At 45.5% G+C, this 21,682-nt stretch overlaps 3 protein-coding genes across 3 annotated transcripts; 1 reads left to right on the top strand and 2 right to left on the bottom strand.

Moving 5' to 3' along the window:
* Nucleotides 1-1,954: 1,954 nt before the first annotated feature.
* dnajb11 (DnaJ heat shock protein family (Hsp40) member B11) lies at nt 1,955-6,488 on the bottom strand. The gene is made up of 10 exons (XM_053440419.1): nt 6,309-6,488; nt 5,648-5,804; nt 4,218-4,315; nt 3,817-3,949; nt 3,497-3,639; nt 2,848-2,930; nt 2,710-2,767; nt 2,491-2,602; nt 2,226-2,385; nt 1,955-2,064 (listed from the first exon to the last, which is right to left on the bottom strand). The coding sequence occupies exons 1-10, from the start codon at nt 6,380-6,382 to the stop codon at nt 2,000-2,002; spliced, it is 1,083 nt and encodes a 360-aa protein (XP_053296394.1). The 5' UTR covers nt 6,383-6,488; the 3' UTR covers nt 1,955-1,999.
* A 112-nt stretch (nt 6,489-6,600) lies between these two features.
* Nucleotides 6,601-14,884, top strand: tbccd1 (TBCC domain containing 1). The gene is given in 13 exon segments (XM_053440421.1): nt 6,601-6,960; nt 7,671-7,735; nt 7,882-8,148; nt 8,365-8,523; nt 8,633-8,749; nt 8,881-9,130; nt 9,231-9,417; nt 9,502-10,032; nt 10,914-11,105; nt 13,458-13,477; nt 13,480-13,511; nt 13,714-13,956; nt 14,608-14,884. Coding segments are annotated over 12 exon segments (2,334 nt in total). The 5' UTR covers nt 6,601-6,960; nt 7,671-7,672; the 3' UTR covers nt 14,881-14,884.
* Nucleotides 11,831-20,458, bottom strand: lcmt2 (leucine carboxyl methyltransferase 2). The gene is made up of 14 exons (XM_053440417.1): nt 20,297-20,458; nt 19,723-19,847; nt 19,267-19,348; nt 18,667-18,847; nt 18,429-18,585; nt 17,870-18,059; nt 17,694-17,801; nt 17,486-17,573; nt 16,989-17,216; nt 16,600-16,830; nt 16,340-16,437; nt 16,026-16,213; nt 15,812-15,947; nt 11,831-15,428 (listed from the first exon to the last, which is right to left on the bottom strand). Exons 1-14 carry the CDS (start codon nt 20,342-20,344, stop codon nt 15,264-15,266), a joined length of 2,025 nt encoding a protein of 674 aa, XP_053296392.1. The 5' UTR covers nt 20,345-20,458; the 3' UTR covers nt 11,831-15,263.
* Nucleotides 20,459-21,682: the final 1,224 nt, after the last annotated feature.

Raw genomic sequence — 21,682 nt, forward strand, 5'->3', positions numbered from 1 at the left:
GACCAAACGCACAATAACGTGAGGATGATGTTAAACAGCGATGAAGATACAAATAATAACAACACAAACATACAATATGACCAAAGAGAGACACACAGTGACTACAAAGACTCACAAATACATTAGAGACACAAAATGACCCCATGCAAAACAACCATTGAGATACGAAACAACCACAAAAAGACACAAAACAACACAAAGGATGCAACAAAAACAAAACTGCAGAGAGACACAAAATGACCACAAAGAGCCGGGTCTCTCACATGTCAGACGTGGTCTTTATAAACAATCTTTAACTCGTCCGTCCATTAGTGAGAGAGTGGTCTCAGACTTTAGGAGCTGGTCAGGTCCCTGAGGTGCAGCTCAGTGACAGTTGTGTGTGTGTGTGTGTGTGTGTGTGTGTGTGTTGTGGTCCCGTTAACAGTCTGAGTCTCAGTGGTCCCGTTAACTCGCCTGTGACACAAAGCTTCTCTTCTCGTCTCCACAGTCTGAGGACGACTGAGGGACGTGTGGTGGGGCCGGGGGGGAAACTCCCTTCACCACAGGCCTGCTATCTCTGTGGGAGTTCATTATGCACACACACACATCAACAGACACACACACAGAGTGCAGAAGCACACATGCTATTTCTACTGAGATATTATCACACACGCACAGTGTTTTTAATAGTGAACAATGTGGTGCACATCCAAATAAAAATCTGGATTGGGTGAATTTAAATCTATCATTATTATTATTATTATTATTTATTTATATATTGATATATAAGTGTTGCTGATTTCTTGTTGTACATTTTACCTTGAAAAGCACTTTGGTCAAACAAGTTGTTTTAAATGTGCTTCATGAATAAAGAAACCTGATTCTATTAATGATAAAAAACAAACTATAATTTATTTTATTTCTATAAATCCATAACCAGTGTAATATCTATGTACATGTGGATTCATTAGTTTCATCAGCAGCAGGAGGTTTAAACTCTGTGATGGAAACTCTCTCGTACAGATCCAGTCACTCATGGTTTCCTCATGAATCCCATCATCAGGGCTCTGGTGCCGCTCACTGGTGGACTCACGCTATGACATGTGATCGCAACTTGTACAAATCCTTTTTTTTTATTTATTTAGTCAGTCAAAAGTACATCATCCCCTAAAACACCCAGTAGAAACGGCCATATGATTCACATTGAAGGCTGTGAGGCACTCGTCCAATCAGGAGGCAGCGATGCAGTCGATGTTCAAAACAGAGAGGGGGGGGGGATCCTGAACCCAGGGGGTGGGGGTGGGGGGGTGACGCCTCATCGTCTGAAGTCCCTTTGAGTGAGAGTCTGGCCGTACAGGGAGAGAGAGACTCGGCTCCTCTGTAACAAGTCACGCTGTCTAATGTAAGAGGTGGGGGGGGGGGGGGGGGGGGGTCCCCAAATGCTTAAATTAGTAAACTTAAACACAACAGATGAGTTTTGTTCTTCCCTTTTCACAGAGGAGCTTTGAACAGGACTCTAACCAGAGCAGAAAGACGGTTCCATCACGCAACAGCTTTAACATTTATAAAATTAATTTATAACATAAACAAGGATCAAGCTTCTTCTTCTTCTTCTTGAGGAGTCGAGTTCCTGCAGCAGCAGACGTCCGGGGACACGAGTGAGTGTCTGACTGTCGCCTCCATGAAGACGGCGATGGTTTGACCTCCACACGTCACTCGGATACAAACAGGATAAATGGATTGTTCAAATAAACAGAAAGGCCTTATGACAAGGTACAAGAGGGGCGTGGCATCAATTCCCGTCTACACACAAATGAAGCGTCTGTGATTGTGCCACCGAGGACGAGATTAAAAAGTCAAAACTAAATTGTGTTCAATCCTGAGAACATTCGGAAAAAATAATAAATACACCCTGGCCAGAATTATGGAGCGTGCTCCGGTTGATTGACGATGTGTGTTTGTTGTGTGTGTGCAGGTGTGTGTTTGTGTGTGTGTGTGTCAGTCCAGGCTGTGTGTGTTGTTAGTATCCTTGTAGTCCATTGTAAACCTTCTGTACAGAGCCCTGCTTCAGAAGGCCGCGTATACCTGCAACAACACAATGACATTAACATTAATACATAAATACACAAACATCACGCAACATATAAAAAGTGACTGGATAAGTATTGATTAAACTTTTGTTGAGGCAAGAAGAAGCAGCTTATGAAGAACATCTTCTCCCACTAGGATCTTTAAGTTCCTCTCACCGTCCTTCTGCTGCTCGTCGAGCTGCGTCTGAGGGAACTCCACATCGAAGGAGATGATGAGGGAACCTCGGATGTTGATGTTGTCGAAGTTGGGAAGACCTTCTCCTTTCTTCCACATCCGGGCGCCGGGTTTCGTGATTTTGTCTCTGACTATGTGGACCTGTAGATCAGAGAGGAACAGGAACATTCAGCCACACACTCCTTTTACTTTTAATAATATGAAACTTTAAATATTGTTTTTAAGAACTTTAGTTCTGTGCAGAACCTTGTGTCCGTCCAAATGTTTAATGTCCATCTCAAAGCCGACCAGAGCCTCCACCAGGGAGATGGTGACGTTGGTGTACAGGTCGTCTCCTCTGCGCTCAAACATAGGATGTCTACAGAGAAGTAACACAAACAAACACACACACACACACACACATCACGTTAGTATCCCACTGAGTATTTTGTTTTGACACAATAGACAGTAAAGACTTGTTCATACTTTAAAACTTTGATGCGGAATCGTAGATCTCCAGGTTCGCCGTCAATGTGAGGTTCCCCTGTTATCACACGTGAGACGTTAGGACCAGACAATATGAAAAAACAACAACTAGAATAATTAATATTAAAATCGATGTACCTTCTCCAATGAAAGGATATTCCATTTCATCCCTCACTCCCTGTTCGATTTCTACCTCCAGGGTTCGCTCTTCATTCACCAGCCTGTGGAAAACAAGAAAAGAAGAACATGCGTTATGATAATAAGTTTGTAAAAAGTTATTTCTTAAAAAGGTTGACACAACAGTGATATGCACTCAGCTGCCGGTTTATTAGGCACAGCAGCATTAACACAAACAAAACCTCCAAAATGACCACTCAGATTTTATCTATGACATCAGGGGGTGGAGCCTGACAGAGCTTGAGGACACTGCACACGCCCACCTGCACCCATTGTACTTTACAAGCTGTCAATCACTCTGTGGTATCCACCCCCCATACATCCAGTGCTTTATGCTCTATTATTTGACTCTAAATTATCATAATTTACTAAATGGACATCAGTAGGGTTAGAAGACTTGAAACTAGAGACTGAGACATAAACTCCTTAATGTTTACTGACGTTATAAAGTGAGTCAAGTCATTTTCTCATAGACTTCTATGGAAACTACCAGTGGAGTCGCCCCCTGCTGGTCACTTGAGAGAATAAAGGTATCAGACATTTCTGCACTAGCTTCTGTGCTTGTAATGTAAATGTAATGTTGTGTTGTGTTGTGTTTTCCCAGACTCACTTTACATTGGGACACTCGTCACACACCATCTCCTGGGTCATCTGGAAGCGTCCGGGCCCGAGCTGCGTCGTCCTCATCTCCTGTCTGCAGTTACACTTCCTCTTGCCAGGAGCTTCTTTAGCTACAGGTTTGTTTCGTACAACCTACGAGACAAGAGGCAAGATTTAAAAAAGTAAAGCATGTTTAAATCATCGAAAAACATCATAAATCATCAAAAAACTAAAACAAACTTTTACAAGTGTAATTAATCACAGATTCTGTTACAAACTTCAAATACATGGACATTGTTCAGTTATTAAATTGCGGGATTCTCTTCTTACCTCCACAAAATTCCCAGAGTACACCTCTTCGAGCGTGACCTCCAGGTCGAGTATGATGTCATTTCCTCTGGGGATGTTTCTGTCCTGTTGCTGCCGGTTTCCTCCGAACATGAAACCGAAGTCACCGAAGAAGCTGCAGAGGGAAGAGAGACAGGTTTAGACTTTTCTTTAAATACACACAGTAAAAAGTTTAATCTGTGGTTTGATTAACAACATTCAGTTTCTGCACATTTTCATAAAGACAGTTTATTTATTTAAAAAATGACCAAAGCATCTGCATGAGTTGATGTAAGGTTTTTACTTCCTTGTCTTAAATGTGAAGGTTTAACTCGACGTTTAGCTGGTACAGTAAACTACCCTGTTGTCAGAGCTGTAGAAAACACCGTGTCCATGAAACCAACCTGGAGAAGATGTCGTTGTGTGAACCGTGGTGACCTTCTTTCAGTCCGTCTTCTCCATACGCGTCGTACTGTTTCCTCTTCTCCTCGTCGGAGAGCACCTACAGACACAACCAGTCACTAAACACAGCTCTACAAGGTTTTTAACTCATGATACAGAAGCAGCTTGTGGAACCAAGAACATTTGTATATTCCCAGGGAAATACAGTCGTGTACACAATAATATTGCTGTGAGGATTTGGCCTCATCATTTCTGTTATCTGTTGCCTGGCTGCCTGAATATCAACCTCTGGATTTGCATGTGAACGTCCTTCATTAACCTCAGCCAGCCTCCATTGGGACGCCTGTCTGTCCCTTCATCTCCTCTCTGTCTATCCTGGACTCAATGTAATGTAATGGACACTGGAATGAAGGGGAATTCTCTACTGGTGGGGCACAGGGCACTATTGGAAAATGTTTTTTACAAATTTTCTACAACTTGAAACTGAAAAAGTCTGATATAAAAAAGGCTTTGAAACTTCTTCAAGAATTTATAACCAAGTCCACGTCTTTAATGATTAAACTTCAAATTCAACTTTAATCAACTGAAGACATTTAGAGTATCAGGGCATAAACTTTTGACCTTTTGCAGAACTTCTCACATGAAAACATATTTCCACCAGTGCAACTGTGTTTTACCACATCATCGTTCATTATGTATTTATATAGCAGCACTTGTGGGAACTGTAAAAATTGCAGCAGGTGCTTCACATAAATAAATCAAACTTTAAGACAGTTAAATTCTAAAGTTTAGACCGATAAGTCTACACAACACAACAAAGTAAAACATGAATAAGAACAGAATGTGACTATTTAAATTAAAATTTATGCTCAGCATGATTGCATATTTAAAGAGAACATTTAATATTTGTACTGTTTTAAATTCAGTAAGTTTTGTGTGTGTTAAAAAATGTGTGTTTATTTCTCTTTTACACAGGGTCATAACTTTGGTTTGAACACATTCCTGTACAATGGTGGTAATATAATATACTATAATACAGCACAGTACAACAATACTGTTTTGTAGTACATTATAAATATGTATAATATTATTATTACAACTGGAAAACATATTGAAGCGTGTTATAAAGTTTACATAATAAATCACGTCACGTTAGACAGCTGATCTGAATCCACTCCCAAAGATCCACGTCTGGCTTTATGTAAGGCCAGCGGTGCACACGCAACAGCCAATCAGAAGCAGCCACACGGTCTAGTGGACCAATCACAGTGGCCGAACCGTTTCCAACAACAACCGAGAAGCCGGTACAAAAGACTTTAGTGTTTTATCCTTTGATCTGTTTCCTCGTCAATGAGTTTCCTCAGTTACAGTGAAAACATGTGGTTCCATAAATCCATCCCCTCATCCGCGACATGACAACCGGCGGACTCACCTCATACGCTGCCCCCAGGTCCGCGAACTTGTCCTGGGCTTTGGGGTCGTCCTGGTTCCGGTCCGGGTGCAGCTGCATGGCCAGCTTTCTGTAGGCCTTCTTGACGTCCCGGACCGTGGCGCTCTTAGTGACCCCCAGGATCTGGTAGAAATCCCTCCTGCATGGAGGAGGCAGACGACAGGGATCAAACCGGGGGGACACAGGCAGCCCCGCGAGGTTCGAACCCCGTTGAGCCCAGATATGTTGACATTTTGGTAAATGGAGTGAGCCGAATTTACCATGAGTAGTTAGTGTTTGCAGTGCATCACTTAAATAACAGACAGTTATCCGAGGAAGCCTGTGATGTTGATGATAAACTAAAAATGTGCTTGTTTTCAAGCAGGTTCCGGGGGATGTGAAGAGCAGAGCTACCTACGACCGGTTTAGCGATGGAAACTAGCTCCTAGCATGCTAAGCTAACAGGTCACTATAAACCTGTGCTGAACGTCTCGCAAAGAAAGAGTTGTTAGCAGTTATTAGCTTGTTGTTAGCTTGTTGTTAGCCGAGTTAGCTTCAGTGTGTGAGTCTGCTTCCGTCCAGTCCTCACGTGTAGCCCCGGTGTGGACCAATCACAGTGGAACATGTGTACCAGCGGTACCGTGTTCGAGCCCCGAGCTCTTACCCCGCGAACACCGCCGTGGTCACATAGAGCAGCAGCCCGCACACGCTCCACAGGTTCATCCCTCTGGGCGCCATCACATCCACGTCTTTCTAAAGGGAGCAGAGAGTCAGCGGCTGCTGAAGGTTCGAGTCCGCGGCCACACCAGCCTTCTTCCTGCTGTCACTGAAACCACGCCCAGCAGACACGCCTCTCGCTGCGAAAGCCCGCCCACTTTTAAAGAGACAGTTACATCGATTTTACAAATCACGGAAGAGGAAGAAGAAGATGATGGATTTAAATTATATATTTATTTTGCTTTTTTTTTTTAAATCTGTAAAATCAGATAGTGGTGCTCATCCGTCTGACGACACAGTCTCAACAGTTCATAGTAATTAAAATAAATAAAGTATAATATGAAAATAGATGATTCTTCTCGGTCGAGCATGAAGCGCGTGCCCGCGAGCTGCGCGCAACAGATGCGGGAGTAGCGGCGGTAAATAGGAAGCGAAGCAGATGTGAGTCCGGATCAAGTTGGACCGCAACAGAACCGCAAAGAACCGCGACGACCCGCGTCCACCACCGCACTCACCCTCCCTATGTTCCACCGGAGCCGCTCCCTCCCCGGCCACCGACACGGAGCTACCCGCCGCCGGGACCAGGACCGAGGCTGAGAGTAAGAGAGAGGCAGCCTCTGTTAGCATCAGGGGCTAACAACAGCTAGCAGCAGCTAGCAGCAGCTAACAGCTAAACTCAGGCTGCAGAGGTTAAACTGCGACAGACAGGAAACAAACATGTTACACCGACACGAAGCAGGTCTGTGGTTGTTGTATGTTCTGTGTGAGCTCGGTTAGCATGTTACTGACATGATGGAGGGCAGCAGGTGATGACATGTGCAGCCTGTTGTCATGGGAGCGTCCCAGCATCAGGGATGTGAAACTGAACTGGGTCATCACAGCTCAGTGGTTTTCAGCCAGTTCAGGTGGAATAACAGTAAAATAATAAATCACTCATCTGAACAAGAACTCCACGAAATGCATGTGAATGAAGCAGCACAGTAAGAAACATAAGAAAAATAACATAAAAGATTAACATCATTTCAAACCAGTTGTGGTCTCCAAAGATTTTCTTGTAAATGATGTTTTAAACTTATGTGAGAGCATTGCTGCCAAAGCTTATTTCTGCTCTTAATTACCAACCTTAACTTAACTTAGGTTAGGTTAAGTGCTGCTGTTTATATATATATATATACTGGAAACTTAAGTTGTAATCATTAATAAAAGGGATTAGACATAAATAACAGTTGAGGAAGATAAGGTGATTGAGGTGTGCTTCCAGTGACCCTTCTGTACTTTTAACTTAAATGTCTGTTTCCTCTCTCTGCAGACATGGAGGAAGACAGTGTGAGCATATGGCCGCGCATGGAGCCCTTCTTACTGGGCGCCCTGCAGGTGAATACTACCAACTAACACCAACTTCCATCTGCACATGAGACATATTCAGCTCATATTCTGTCCATGACCTCCAGAGGAAAGATGTGCTATTGTTCAGTTGGTGTAAATGTCTTGAAAATAAACAGGGTTGATTCATTGTGTAGGTGGCTCCCTCCTCCAAACTCAGCCTGCACTATCTGCGCAAGATGGCGACCTATGTGCGAGCGCGGGACGGCTGCTTCCCGGTTCTGGGCTGGCCCATGTGGAGGCACATCGCCTGTGGAAAGCTCCAGCTCCCAGAAGACCTGGCCTGGCTCTACTTTGAGACCTTTGACCTCCTCTCAGGCCACACAGCGGAGGAGAGGCTGGAGCGGGCCGAGTGTCTTTCCCAGTGCTCCTCCAAAAGTGAGCTGGACCAACAAAGGAACAAGGTGAAGGGACGACGCGGGTTGAGAGCAGCTGGATTCATGAATACGTCTGATATGTCTCAGTTTACCAAAGAATGTGATCCTATCTCCTCGCCCCAGTTTCCTGTTTGAATTGTGTCTTTCATGAGGGTGTGTTGTCCGCCTCAGGCTGAGGTTGTAACCATGGTCTGGTGTTGAGCAGGAGCCACATATTGATATCTGACCCCTGTTTTACTGCAGTTTACTGTGGACACGCTGCAGTTCCTCCTCTTCCTCTACATCCAGCAGCTGAACCGTGTTTCTCTGCGCACCTCCCTGATCGGTGAAGAGTGGCCCAGTCACCGCACCCGCTCCCCCTCTCCCTCCGACCGAGAGGCCAAGACCAGCTCCCAGAACAAGGTCCCTGCAAAGTGTGAACATTAACAAGTCTCAAGCTGAAATGTCATCGTCCTGTCTCGGTTCTTTCAGATCTTCCACTCATGGTTCTGTTGTTTGTTTGGTTTGGCAGAACTGGGACGACCAGGCTCACCTGTCGTTTGTGCAAAGTCACCTTGGTGAGATTCTGGAGCTGCTGGTTGAACCAGGACAACTGTCACAATCTGGACAGGCGCTGAGAGACTGTCAGGTCTGTGCACACACCCGTCATTGATTCATTTCTCCATGTTAGCAGCTGGGACATAACAAGTTTGGCTTTAAACAAATTATAGAAACATTTCATGAACTGTGGTTGATTTATTTCAAATGATCTTTGGTCAGATCTCCCTGGAGGCCGTGCGGAGTCTGGGTCTGCTGCTGGAGGGCTCGGTGTCCTGCTGCAGAACCGTCCAGCCCGTCCACCGGCTCCTGACCAAAGGTCCAGCCCAGACACAAGCTGGCTACTCCAGCCTCAGCCGATCCTTCTCCCTGCACACGCTGCTCTCCTGCCTCCACCACAGCCTCACTCTCAACCCGTTTGGAATCACCGCCTGCCTGCGCTCTGGCAAGAAGCTGGCCTGGGCTCAACAAGGTATCCTGTCCTCTGCACTTAGGTTGTTTTAAATCAGAAATGTGGTTTTGTATGTATCAGTTTTTCAGTGCATTTCTTTGACAGTCTCTGTTTGTTCTAGTGGAGGGGGCCATGAAGAGAGCCAAGATAGCCAGGAACACCCACACGGCTCCTCCGGGCAGTAAGATGGTGCTGATGTCCCAAGTCTTCAAACAGACGCTCGCTAAAACCTCCGACAAGCTGACGGGGGCCAACATCAAAATCCACAGATGCTCCGACGCCTTCATCTACCTTCTCTCACCTCTCAGGTAAAAATAGCTTCTGTGGATACGTGATGCGTCTTGGACTTTCTGGGGGGACAGGGCTCATCTATCCTTGTTTCTGTCCTGCAGATCAGTCAGTTTGGACAAATGCAGAGACAGCTTAGTGGTTCTGGGTCCCGTGGAGACCAGCGTCCACATCCACAGCTGCCACAACGTGCGGCTGGTGTGCGTGGCGGGCAGAGTCGCTGTCGGAGCCTCCTCACGTTGCACTATCTACGCCTTGACGCCCAACCGCCCTCTGCTCCTGCCTGGAAACACAGACATTACCCTGGGACCCTTCCACACGTTCTACCCGTCCCTGGAGGATCACATGGCCAGCGTGGGACTGGCCGTGGTCCCCAACATCTGGGATCAACCCCTGCTCCTGGGCACCGAGGGCCTCGTCAACCCCGCGCTCAACACCTCGTCCAACCCGGACCCCGGCTGCTACCGGCTGCTGCCCCCGGCTGAGTTCCATGCGCTGGTGGTGCCGTTCCAGATGGAGGGCGACACGTGTGAGGTGCCCGGAGGTTTGCCGGCTCCGTATCAGGCAGCTGTCGAGGAAAAGCAGAAGAGAATACAGAACTGGCAGAAGACTGTGATGGAGGCTCGGCTGAACAAGTGAGTGACAAGTCCCAACATCATGAGGTAGAATAAAACGCTCAATCATCCATGAAGTATATATTAATCCATTATCCAGCTTATCAATGATACTTTCATTGGCATTAGCAGGATTACACAAAAACAACTGAGCCTGATGAATGGTAATATGTAGAGGGTTTGGTAATGAACCAAGGATGAGCCCATTAAATCTTAAAGCAGTTATGGATAAACGTGCAGATTAAAGATGTATTTTACTTTCTCTTACATGGCGAGTTATGTTGTTATCTGTGGGAGAAGTAAGTGTCTGAGTGCCTTTCTAGATTCATCAGAGTTTGTTGGGTTTTGTTTCCGTGTGCGTTTGTTAGTTTGTTAGTTTGTTAGTTTGCTGGTCTGGAGGATTATGCAAAAACTGCTGAACTGATTTCCATTACATCTTGTGGAGGGGAGGGGCCAGACCCAAAGAAGCATCCATAGAAATGTCTTCACTTTCTTTAATAACAAGAGAGGGGGTGCTTAGCCTTTGCAGAAGTAAGTTTAAAAACCCAGGTCTATGGTAAAGTGAGCTGAAACCAGAGTTTTCTGAACATCAAGGCATAGAAAACCTTAAAAATAATGAAATGATGAACCTGGATATGAGCAGAGTGTCTCCTCGACTCAGTGGAAAGTTCCAACAGAGCAGCCGTCACAGAAATCAATAAGAAAGTGAGTTGTCCACTCAGCTCAGATATTGTGGAGCTCAGTGAGTCATTAGTGTCAGAGAACTTGCTTCGGGGGTTTTACACTCGACAGCACAGGAAACAACAGGCATTGATTTTTATTTTTATTTTCACACTACTCTCCTCATCCCTGCTGTGTCACTTCATCTGTGTAGTAACTCATTTCTCATGTTTATCCTCCAGGGAGCAGAAGCGGCAGTTCCAGGAGTTGGTGGAAGTCAAGTTCCACGAGTGGCTCCTGGAGACGGGGAACAGGCAGGAGCTGGACAGCCTCATCCCTCCTACGCTCGCCTCGCCACTCGACTCCAACGGGTCCGACACGCTCCAAGTCAACGACAACACACACATTAGAAACGGACCGACAGTGGGACAGTCGCCTATGGCCTGTTGAGTCGCTGGGCTTCTCTCATCCAGCTGGAGAATGGTTCCTGCTCATGAGGGCAACACACAGAGGCCCCGTGCAGCGTTAGTGACGTCAGGAGCATCTGTTTGAATCAAGTATTACTGAACAGGGAGTTTGTGATTATTACTCAGGCAGCTCTGTGGCTCCTGCAGCAACTTGCATCGCACTCAGTGTGTAAAGCTGGTGAATGCTGCTTTTCAAGAAAAGGCAGCTGCTGTGAGTCGAGGAGGGCGTGAGGTGGCATGTGGTTAAACAACATGAGGAGCACGCGTCTTTTAAAGGGGAGGTAAAAAACCACCGGCTTATAAAGGGACAGTTTGGAAATGTTTGCTTTGATGTTTTAGAGACAGAAAATCTCAATTTGGTCAAATGAGTGTGAGCGAGGAGGAGGAGTTCTCCTGAAGACTCCTTCAGTGTAAAAATAATAATAATAGAAATAATAATAATACTTTGAAAACTGAAATCCACTCGCCCCTCCTTGGTTTCTGTGTGAACTCAGTATCGTCACGTGTTTATATTAACTGACAGAAACGTCTCTCAGCGAAGCCATGTCGATGATCCTGAAGAACCAGAGTTCTGTCTGAAGTGAGTGTTCTTCCCAAACTTCGCCCACTTATGTAAACTACTCGCTATTTTCTTTAAAATATATATTTTCCCATTAACATTTAAAGCTGGAGCAGGTAGATGCTAAGTAAACTCAGCACTTTTGGAGTCGAGGACGTTAGTGAACCTTCAGTTCTTAACTCAGGACAGAGTATTTTTCTGTGTTGTTAGAAAAGAGGATTAACGAAGGAATATTAACATAATTTATTTTGTGTAGCTGAACCGTCCGGACAGTAGAGGGTAGCTCAACAGTGTCTGTAGCATGTTGTGTTTAGGTTTTTATTATTTTTGGGCCACACCCCAGGTATTCACGTCAATGGCTGTGGTTTGTGCACGATAAGAACGTGCAGCTTCCTGACAGCTGGTTTCTGCTCGGTGACTTTTCCTCTCAGTTCTTTGTCTAAACACAAATAGAAGAGTTGGCTCCTGTTTGCCAAGTGAAGCGAAACTCAACAGTCACCAGATGTGCCACTAATCCTAAGTGTATGTTTATTTTTGGATGAAATCACAGGTATTGTTGTGTATATTTTGGCATCAGAATAAGATTATTTTTCATAAATCTATCCTTTCTTCGCTTTACAAAACCTGCCTCGCTCATCATCATCATGCTCAACCTAGTTCTTACACAATGGGACACGTGACCGGTGGATGAAGGTGGACTTGGTAAAAAATATGCACTGTAAAATATTGAACTACTGTAAAATTCAAATTGCTGGGACGTGTCGTCATTTTCTAGATGAAAGTGGTAACACTGTAAAATGCCTTACATAGAATAACTGAGTGCTTCACCGTCACTGTGCGGAGAACACAACGCAGTTTACAAAATGACAAATAAAGGTTTTGACTGAATCATGGTGACTTCCTGCTTATTGATTTCATTCTGTCTTTTACTTTAGATTTTATATAATGAGAAATTGATTGAGGTAACTAACCATAACCCTGTTATAGAACAACTAGTTACAAGTACTTTAACTGCCACACAGCACTTGAGCTTCTAGCATTAGGGTGAGGTGTACCTAATAAAGTGGCCACTAGGTGTATAATCATTTATAAACTATTTTGCATCATTATAAACAACCCAATGATGAATATTATGCATAAAATAATAGAAATTTGTTGCACAATGAATAAATAAATACTGCAAATACCATATATAGCAATTAACAAATACAGAGTAATTTAGTTATCGTAGAATTCCCATATCGTAATTTGATTTATTTGCAATAATTGTGCAATTTACAAGAATCAACTACATATAGTGTCATTTTTCTGCAAGAGTACTTCAATACTACTATTAATTGGAGTATTATCTAGAGTAGTATTTCAGTTTCTTCTTAAAGCATCTGAGCACGTCTTCCTCCACAGAATCCGACCGCAGCCTTTCATAAGGCAGCAATAAGTCATGAGTTGGCAGGTCCTCGCCAGGTGGGGGCAAGCTGGTGGAGCTGGCATGTGTTGACACGGCGGGGGTGTGGTGGGACGGGGTGGGGGCACTGGATGCAGCCAGTACAGAAGTGGGGTCAATGGATGCTTACCGGGCCCGGGCATTATGCCGTAATCCTTCCTCGCTTTTCTGGAAAAACTGAATAGCACTAGAATCACTGACTCAATTTTTGGATCTCATTTTCATGACAAAGCGATTGTTCCCCTCTTGCCTCCACGGCTGCTGTTTATAAACGAGGGGAAAGCGGGGCGTATAAAAGGGAGCGGCGGGGGGCCAGAGCCACATCGAGGCCGCAGGGGAACCACCACCACCAGCGCTGGACATCACCGAGGCTTCCCCACGCAACACATCAAGATGGGCAGGGTGAGTGGAGACAGAGCGGGGGGGAGCCTCCACACTCAGGTGCACACTGAGGCGTTAGATAAGACAGTGGGTTTACGTTGAAGCCGTGCACGTGTCCAAACTGCTGTCGACTGTCTCTGTCGATGGGTTTTAAAGCTGCAGGGTCTCAAACCTGAGTTGTTGTTCCACAGATCATCTTCTACGAGGACAAGAACTTCCAGGGCCGACGCTATGAGTGCGACAGCGACTGCTCAGACTTCCACGCCTACCTGAGCCGCTGCAACTCCATCCGGGTGGAGACTGGGGCCTGGGTGGTGTACGAGAGGCCCAACTACATGGGCTACCAGTACGTTCTGACCAGGGGGGAGTACCCGGAGTACCAGCGCTGGACGGGACTCAACGACCGACTCAGCTCCTGCAAGATGATCCACTTTGTAAGTCAGCCACCTGCTCTAACTCTACTCAGCTGAGCAGGTGATGAACTGTTAGGAGCTTCACTGAGTCACAGGGGCAAAGTGAAACCCAGCAGATGAGCATGAGGCTATGATGCTAGCAGTGGCTGCAGGGCTTTGTCAATGGAGACCAGGGGTCAGTCTTTACGTTCCGGCTCCGGTCCAACCGACCCACAGCCTGAGGCAGATTCAGCAACACCACGTTCACACAAAACAATCAATGTAGTGAGTACGAGCTGAGTCCATGAGCAGTGTTGAGTCGTTTCTACAATGTTGTGTGTTTAAAAAGAAGTAAACACTGAGGGATGGGATAATTGATGCACAGACTTTAAAACCTGTGTAAAGACCAGTCAGGGTTTTGTAGTGTAGCGCTAAAGGTTCAGTGTGTTGCATTTAGTGACATCTAGTGGCGAGGATGCGTCTTGCAGCTTTAATTTGTGTGTTAGAAACTATTCATCAAGTTTCTAAATGTCTAAACTAGAGGAGGTTAAAATAAAGTGCTCAACATAATTCATTTTTGTTAGATGGAATATCTCATCTCCCTATATATCCCCCCTTCCCCTTTTCTCTCACCCCCCATTCCGTTCCCATTCTATCCCAACCCCATGCACTAACGCCCCCCCCCCCCTCCAGACCAGTGGGACCCTGTACAAGATGCAGCTCTATGAGAGGGCAGACTTCGGGGGCCAGGCCTTCGAGGCCACAGAGGACTGTCCCTCCCTCCTGGAGAAGTTCCGCTGGAGGGAGGTCAACTCCTGCAAGGTCTTCGACGGCTGGTGGGTTTTCTACGAGCATCCCAACTACCGCGGACGCCAGTACTTCCTGGAGAAGGGAGAGTACTGCAAACCTGGCGACTGGGGGGCCAGCAGCCCCACGGTCCTGTCCTTCAGGCGCTTCACTGAATGATTTACCCTCCATCGAAAAGAAAAAAAAACAATCTCATGTAATCCATTCTGAGGTCTCGCAAATAAAAACCTGTCCAGCAAAACCTCTGGAGACATTTCTGTGGAGTGATATCTTTTAGACGTGATGTGTCCTCAAAGGGATCTTTCACTGAAAACTCATTATCTGCTCACCCCTGTGGTGGAGGGGGGGGGGGGGGGGGGGTGAAGTGTTTGAGTCCACAAAACCACAAGACACAAAAGTCTTCAAACTGTGATGTCATCCAAGTGTCTGTTAGCCCCGATGTTCAAATTCAGCTCCAAACGACCTCATTTACACAAAGTGTTCAGACCAAATGAGTGGACTTGTGCTCGGTCCAGAGTTTTCAAACTGATTCTAGAAAAGCTTCATCCCAGGACGGGCCTGAGGTTCACAGAGACCGGCCGGGGGTTGAAATGAGTCCCGAAGGAGAAGCAGTTTCCTCCTCCACCAATCAGGAGCAGCTCTGGTTCTTCTGAGTCCGTCAGCTCGCAGCAGAAGGAGTGAAGCATCAGAGGCCACGGCACCCGGCTCTACAGGGGAACAGGGATTCACTCATCTTACTGATTTATAAAGCTCATGAGCAAGAAATAGTATTGTTTAAAATATAATATAAAAATATATATACTCATAATAATATATAAAATAGTATTACTACTCGCAAAACTTTTATTGTGCGATTATAAGAGCACAAATTGATATAGATGCACGATGCGTCTTCTTTTATTTAACGTCTACTTCCACTGTTTGTTTGGTTCATGTCCCGTCTGCTAACATGGAGGAGGCACGGTTTATGACCTATACCACAGCCAGCCACCAGGGGGCGATCCAGACTATTCTCCTCCTCTTTCCGGTGACTTCATGTCGTCCATCTTTATTTACCGTCTGTGATCGAGTCAAATAACTGAGAACTGACCGTGTCCAGGCTGAACTCCACGCTGCTCCGTGTGGCCAGGTCGATCATGACAACACCCGGTACGCCATCGGAATGCATCCAGACCCCGCCCACCACAACTAGCTTCTGTCCAATCACGTGGGCAGAATGAGAGTACCTAAAACAAAGCACATCACATTAGATCAATCTGTTTTTAAAGTGGAATCCTCAGAGTGTTTCTGTCACATCTTCAGACCTGGGGACCGGGGGGGGCTGCAGCTCTATTCTCTCCCAGGAGAAGCCTCTGTCACTGGGCCTGAGAACAATGGTGTCCCCCAGAGGAACCCCCCTCCGGTCCAGACCCCCGAACATCACCACACCTCCCTGATATGAACATGCAGAGTGGGAGTGGTGTGGCTCTGGTGCCGCCCCCTCCACTGGGATCTGTAAATCACACACAATGTAAGGACACTGACACACACACTGGTTGTCACTGGTCAAAAATCAAGTTGGAACGAATATGGAATGACACGTGATTGGTGGAAGAGAACCAATGAATGGCGAGCGAACCTCAGTCCAGTGCTGCTGGTCCAGACACAGGAAGTGGGCGTCGCCCAGAACAGCCTCAGATTCATTCTTTCCTCCATAAACAAACAGAAAGTCTTTGCCTGCAGAGAAGAAAAGAGAAGCTCTTATTGAATAAAGTCCTTTTCAGACGTGAACTCCGGGGTTTGAACTTTCTTCTGACTTATAATATAATAACTTTATGAGATTATCTGGAGATCAGAGCAGGTTCAGACGAAGAGAAAAAGACTTTATTCTAACCGAACCTTTGTGACTGACGATGGCAGCAGTGTGCCTCCATCTGGGCGGAGGTGGATCCCCCGTACAGAGCATCTCCTCTACACAGAGTTTCACTCGGTCCAGAGGGGCAGGGGGACCAGCAGGGTCCAGCACTACTTTAAAAAGGCCCCTGGCTGGACTGAGAGGAGAGGAGCGACCTCCGTACACCACCGCACCTCCTCCGGGACAGGAAGTGACCGTGTGGTACAGTCGGGCGCCTGAGAGAGGGAAACACATCAAGCTGTTCACACTGGAAGTTTAATATCTCATTCTACCTTCACACGTTTAACTCTTACACCAGAAAATATAACCAGAAGGTTTTGTGACTTCCCTCAAAATAAGAGTAAAAACTTTTAGTTGCAGCAGGTCCTCTCACCAAAGTCTAGTGACGGCTCCACGGTGACGGACCTCCACCCTTCCTGCCCTCGGAGGAGGACTCGACTCACAGCCCCCCTGCCCCCCCGGCTGGAGCCTCCTGTCAGCAGGAGGCGTCCTGGGCTCACCGAGGTGGAGGCCATCCCCAAACCCTCCACACAAGCAGGATCAGGCTTCACACTCAGGGCCACAGGGCTCAAAGATGGGTTAACAGACGACACTGGAGACACTGAGGGGAAGAAAAGCCAAGTCAGAGGTTAGGAAACACATTCATGCAAGTTTACAACACATATCACAGACCAGTGTGCGTTTACACAACTGCTCTGTGAGTTTCCTGTTACCCAAGTTCCATAAAGGCTAGAAAAGCTGTGCTGGGTAAAACAATCCTCAATGATTTGTGTGTTATAGGTCCAGGGCCGGACTCAGTGACCCCTGCTTGTAAATAAATTGTCCTACAGATGTCAAATGAGTTAGAGAGGATAGAAAGGTGAACGTTACCTGGAGGATGTGTGAGTAAAGCCTGAGTCATACCAGAGCCCCGAGAGGCAGTGAGGATGAAGTAGTGGGAACATTTCTGGTGCCACTCCTGAGGACAGACACACACTCTCACACTTCATGTTGGACCTACAGTGCTTTGCAGACTAAGTCAGCGCTTCCCTACCAACTTGGTTCACAGTGAAACGTCCACCACATTTCAACAGCTAACCTCATATTCATCAAAAGGCTCCAGGACCTCCACCCTGCGCCTCTCGTCCTCAGGAACCAGCCACAGGTAGAAGTCGTTCATATCAAGACACACACACTGATCCCAGCCCTGGACACACAAACACAGGTTTACCACTTCAACAGTCACACAACCCAGTGATAAGTGTGCACGCTGACCTTGTCCAGGAACCGGCGTCTCTGAGCGGCGGCGTCTGGGTACTGTCGAAGGGCGTGCAGCGTTGAATTCAGTTTGTGGAAATGATCTTGCATGATTGAACCGAAGGGATCATGTGGACGGATCTGCTCATACATCACAAAGAGGGACTGAGGCAGGAGCTTTGCCGCCCAACTGATGACAACATCTGACCTGGAAGACACACAACAACACACGAGAACACATTAGTGACTTCCTAGACATTCACAGGTGCTGATCTCCGACATAACAGCAACAGAAATATAAGAATCACTTCCTCTTTCAGGGATTTGTCTACAAACTTTGCTTCATATTACAGAGCAGATAAATCAGGTAGGATGAACACAGAGTTTTTTAACTTCCCTCTACATCATAGACTGGTTATAAAAAGCTCTAAACACAAACCATGAGAAGTGACAGGATATTGTAGAAGAGTTTGAGGACGACTCACTAATGAGGAGGAATAGTTCTGAAGCATCAACACAGGATGAGAGAACAGAACATGACAAACAGGTTTAGACTGAACTCTCTGTTAGTGGTTACCATTGAGTTTCCATGTAGGTGAGAACCACTTCAGACAGAATCAGAGTGGGAGCAGCCCAGTCCAACCCAGCTGCCTCCAGAGCCTCCTTCACCCGGGACTCCTCTCTGACATCCAACCCCAACAGACGGTACTGACCACTGCACACGTGCACAGCTCCTGAACACACACACATGATCTGAAATCTAACATCAACTATATGACAAACACATTTCTTTAAAGCAAAGTGAGATGACAAACCTGTAGGTGCAGGTAAATGTGGGTCTAACATCCCCCTCAGTGTGATATTAGAGGAGATGAGAGCAGTCTTACGTCGAGCCACGTCAGGGAAATCCACCTCGAACACCACGACCCCGGTGAGAGCTTCATCCGCCCGCAGGCGAAAGTACAACGAGTCGAAACCTGCGCCCAGCGACAGAATCTACAAGAAGGGGAAAGATGATGAGAGAGGAGATTCATGACTTTTCAGAATGAGGAAAACTCCAATGACCAAACGGCTTCATCCACATTTCTACATTTTAGTTCTGTTATGGATAAGCCTGGTGTTCTAGAGCCAGGAAACACTGCTGACTTTTATTTTGAAAACTCCAGGGATGAATTCTGGTCTTGACCGGCAGAAACTGAAATGTTTGGAAACAGCTGCTTGCTCAACGTATCCTTCCCCAATTCGTCAGGCTCCGATCACATGACCCCGTTATGTAGGAAAACGACAGCATTAGCCTCAGATTGTGATACTTGATTCCAGGCCTGTTAGTATAGTCGGAGATTAAAACTGATACAGGACCATGTTTTCATAATCGTATGGATGGAGAAATAAACCCCAGTACTCTCTGAGCTGACCTGTCTCTTAGGGCAGTTTTCAGTAACGTGTAGAAACCTCCTCACACAGTGGTCCACAGCTCTCCAGCGCACATAGTAGCCCCTGAAGGAAATAAACAAATAATGTGTGACATTCAAATTCTGATTCTTAAAAACAACAACAACAGGAAATATGTTTCTAATCCACACAATGAACAGTTTAATCCAAAGAGCAACGTTTGATTACATTTCTCATTTGATGCTGGACAAAAACACTCATATAGGAGAGAAATCACAGAAAGACAAATCTTATTTAAATAAATACACTTTAATACTTGACCCTAATAATCCACTAAGTAAACTGAACTGTTAAGGACAGAGGATGTCACACCATGTTAAAGCCCTATGAGACTGTGATTTGTGAATATGGGTTATACAAATAAAATTTGATTGAATGATTGATTGAAACTAATATTAAACTTGACTAAAAGTATTGACCTGTTGATGAGCGGTGACCTTCTGGCCTCCTTGCACACAAAGAGCTGGAGGAAGTCATCATGGAAGAAGCCCCGAGCTGCAGCCGACACCTTGCTCACCACACTGCTGTCGTTGGTTCCCTGCACCTGGATCCACCCACAGATAAACATCACAAGTAAGTACTTATTATACAAGTTAAAGTAGTAATATCACACTGTAAAAGTAATATATTACATGTAAATGTTAGTGTATGCAGAGAAATATTATACTATATTGTAATAAATGTAGTTGGATCATTGATTAAATGATGTAGCACTTCACTGCTGTCGTACAAATCAATTTCATATTTACTTTATATTTGTTCTTTTGATCTCTGCTTCATTTTATGATTTTATATTTATTAATATCTTATTATTTTACCTTCCTTGTTTACCTTCAGTGTTTCCTAGTTTGAAAACCTACCTGGTTCATTAGTAAAGTAAAAGCTGGATTGTAATAAAAGTACTTTACACAGTGTGAAGGAAATACTCTGAAGTACTTGAGTAAAAGTACTCAGTTACATTACACCAGTGAGATTACTGTAGCTTGATCTCACCGCCACGTCCCCCCCCTTCTTCTTCTTCTGTCTGCTGCTCGTTGGCATGACGAGTTCAGGGTTCAATATTACAGATTAATTATTATTACAGATCAGAGATTTTTAATAAAACAGATACCGACGCGTTTCAGTTGCATCCTGATCATTCAAACATCCGCCACATGATCAACACTTCCGACTGCACATCGGCCTCCCTGCTCTCCAGCGCCCCCAGCGGCTCGGAGGCCACATCAGAAAACCCCCTCTGTCACTGCCGTTATAAATTCGCCAAAATCGTCAATCGTCAAAAATATTTAAATAAATAACAATTCTGTAAAGCTTATAATTTTTAACAGCTTTGTTTCTATTTGTATTGCTTGATATAAATGGCCAGTTCTATAAAATGTGGTTTTCTAGGTTGGAATTTAGATAACTGGATATTACATTTTATTAAAAATAATAATCATATTCAATATCATTCTTACAGTTTCCCACAGGAACGTGAAGTGACCAACAACACGTGATACTTTACTCCACAGACAAATGTTTCTCTAAATTCTCCACAAAATAACAAATCACATCGACACCTTTCTTGAATTTCTTTAATATAAAACAATAATATAAATATATAATATAAAATATATATTATTCGTATAAAACCTGTGAACCGCTTTAAATGACGTCTCAGTGAAATAATGCGGATCCTCTCCTCCAGCGCCACAATGCGTCACTCAGTGCGCATGCGCCTCTGAACAGGAAGTGAGAACGTTTCCTCCACCAGCTGAGAGCGACTTGTCAACAGAGGAGCCTGCGACCGCCGCGGCTCCGAACCCGCAACCCAGGTGACTATGAGCCCGCCGTGCACGTGCGTCCGGTCCACACGCAGGAACCCGGGTTTAAATCAGGCGTCGACATGTGAACGCTCCGATCCGGTTCCGTCTGATCCGAGCTGAGAGCCGCCGTTAGCACGGGAGAGATAACGGGTTTTAATGGTGTGTGATGGTGCAGGACGGACACACACACACACACACACACACACACACACACACACACACACACACACACACAGTGTTACAGCCTGAGAGCAGAGCTGCTGCATCATCATCATCCTCCTCATCCTCCCTGTGGAACTCATCATGTCTCACTGTCCATCATCATTCTTCTTCTTCTTCTTCTTCTTCTTCTGTCATGTGATGCGATTCGCTCGATTCAGTCTCTGATAAAACCAGGTGTGATATTACAGATACCGATACGTCATGTGTTGATGACCCAGAGACTAGATCCTTTCAGCCATTATCTATAACGCTCATCCTCCTGAGGGTCAGATGACGTTGTGCTTACAGGTCCCCATGGTGTCACAGACACACAACACAGACATACAACACAGACACACAACCTTTCACACTC

Source organism: Pleuronectes platessa, chromosome 14 (assembly GCF_947347685.1).
Source record: "Pleuronectes platessa chromosome 14, fPlePla1.1, whole genome shotgun sequence".
NCBI classification, from domain to species: Eukaryota; Metazoa; Chordata; class Actinopteri; order Pleuronectiformes; family Pleuronectidae; genus Pleuronectes; species Pleuronectes platessa.

Bases quoted from the DNA above. Each gene is read 5' to 3' on its own strand.
- dnajb11 (XM_053440419.1), bottom strand. From the start codon at position 6,382: ATGGCGCCCAGAGGGATGAACCTGTGGAGCGTGTGCGGGCTGCTGCTC. The intron at 3,640-3,816 runs GTAAGAAGAGAA...CTTGTCTCGTAG, and splicing joins ACTCTGGGAATTTTGTGGAG to GTTGTACGAAACAAACCTGT. The intron at 2,386-2,490 runs GTTCTGCACAGA...TCTGATCTACAG, and splicing joins AACATTTGGACGGACACAAG to GTCCACATAGTCAGAGACAA.
- lcmt2 (XM_053440417.1), bottom strand. From the start codon at position 20,344: ATGCCAACGAGCAGCAGACAGAAGAAGAAGAAGGGGGGGGACGTGGCG. The intron at 17,574-17,693 runs GTTAGCTGTTGA...GTCTGTCCTCAG, and splicing joins AGCCTTTTGATGAATATGAG to GAGTGGCACCAGAAATGTTC. The intron at 15,429-15,811 runs GTCAGTTCTCAG...GTTCCCCTGTAG, and splicing joins TGGAGTTCAGCCTGGACACG to AGCCGGGTGCCGTGGCCTCT.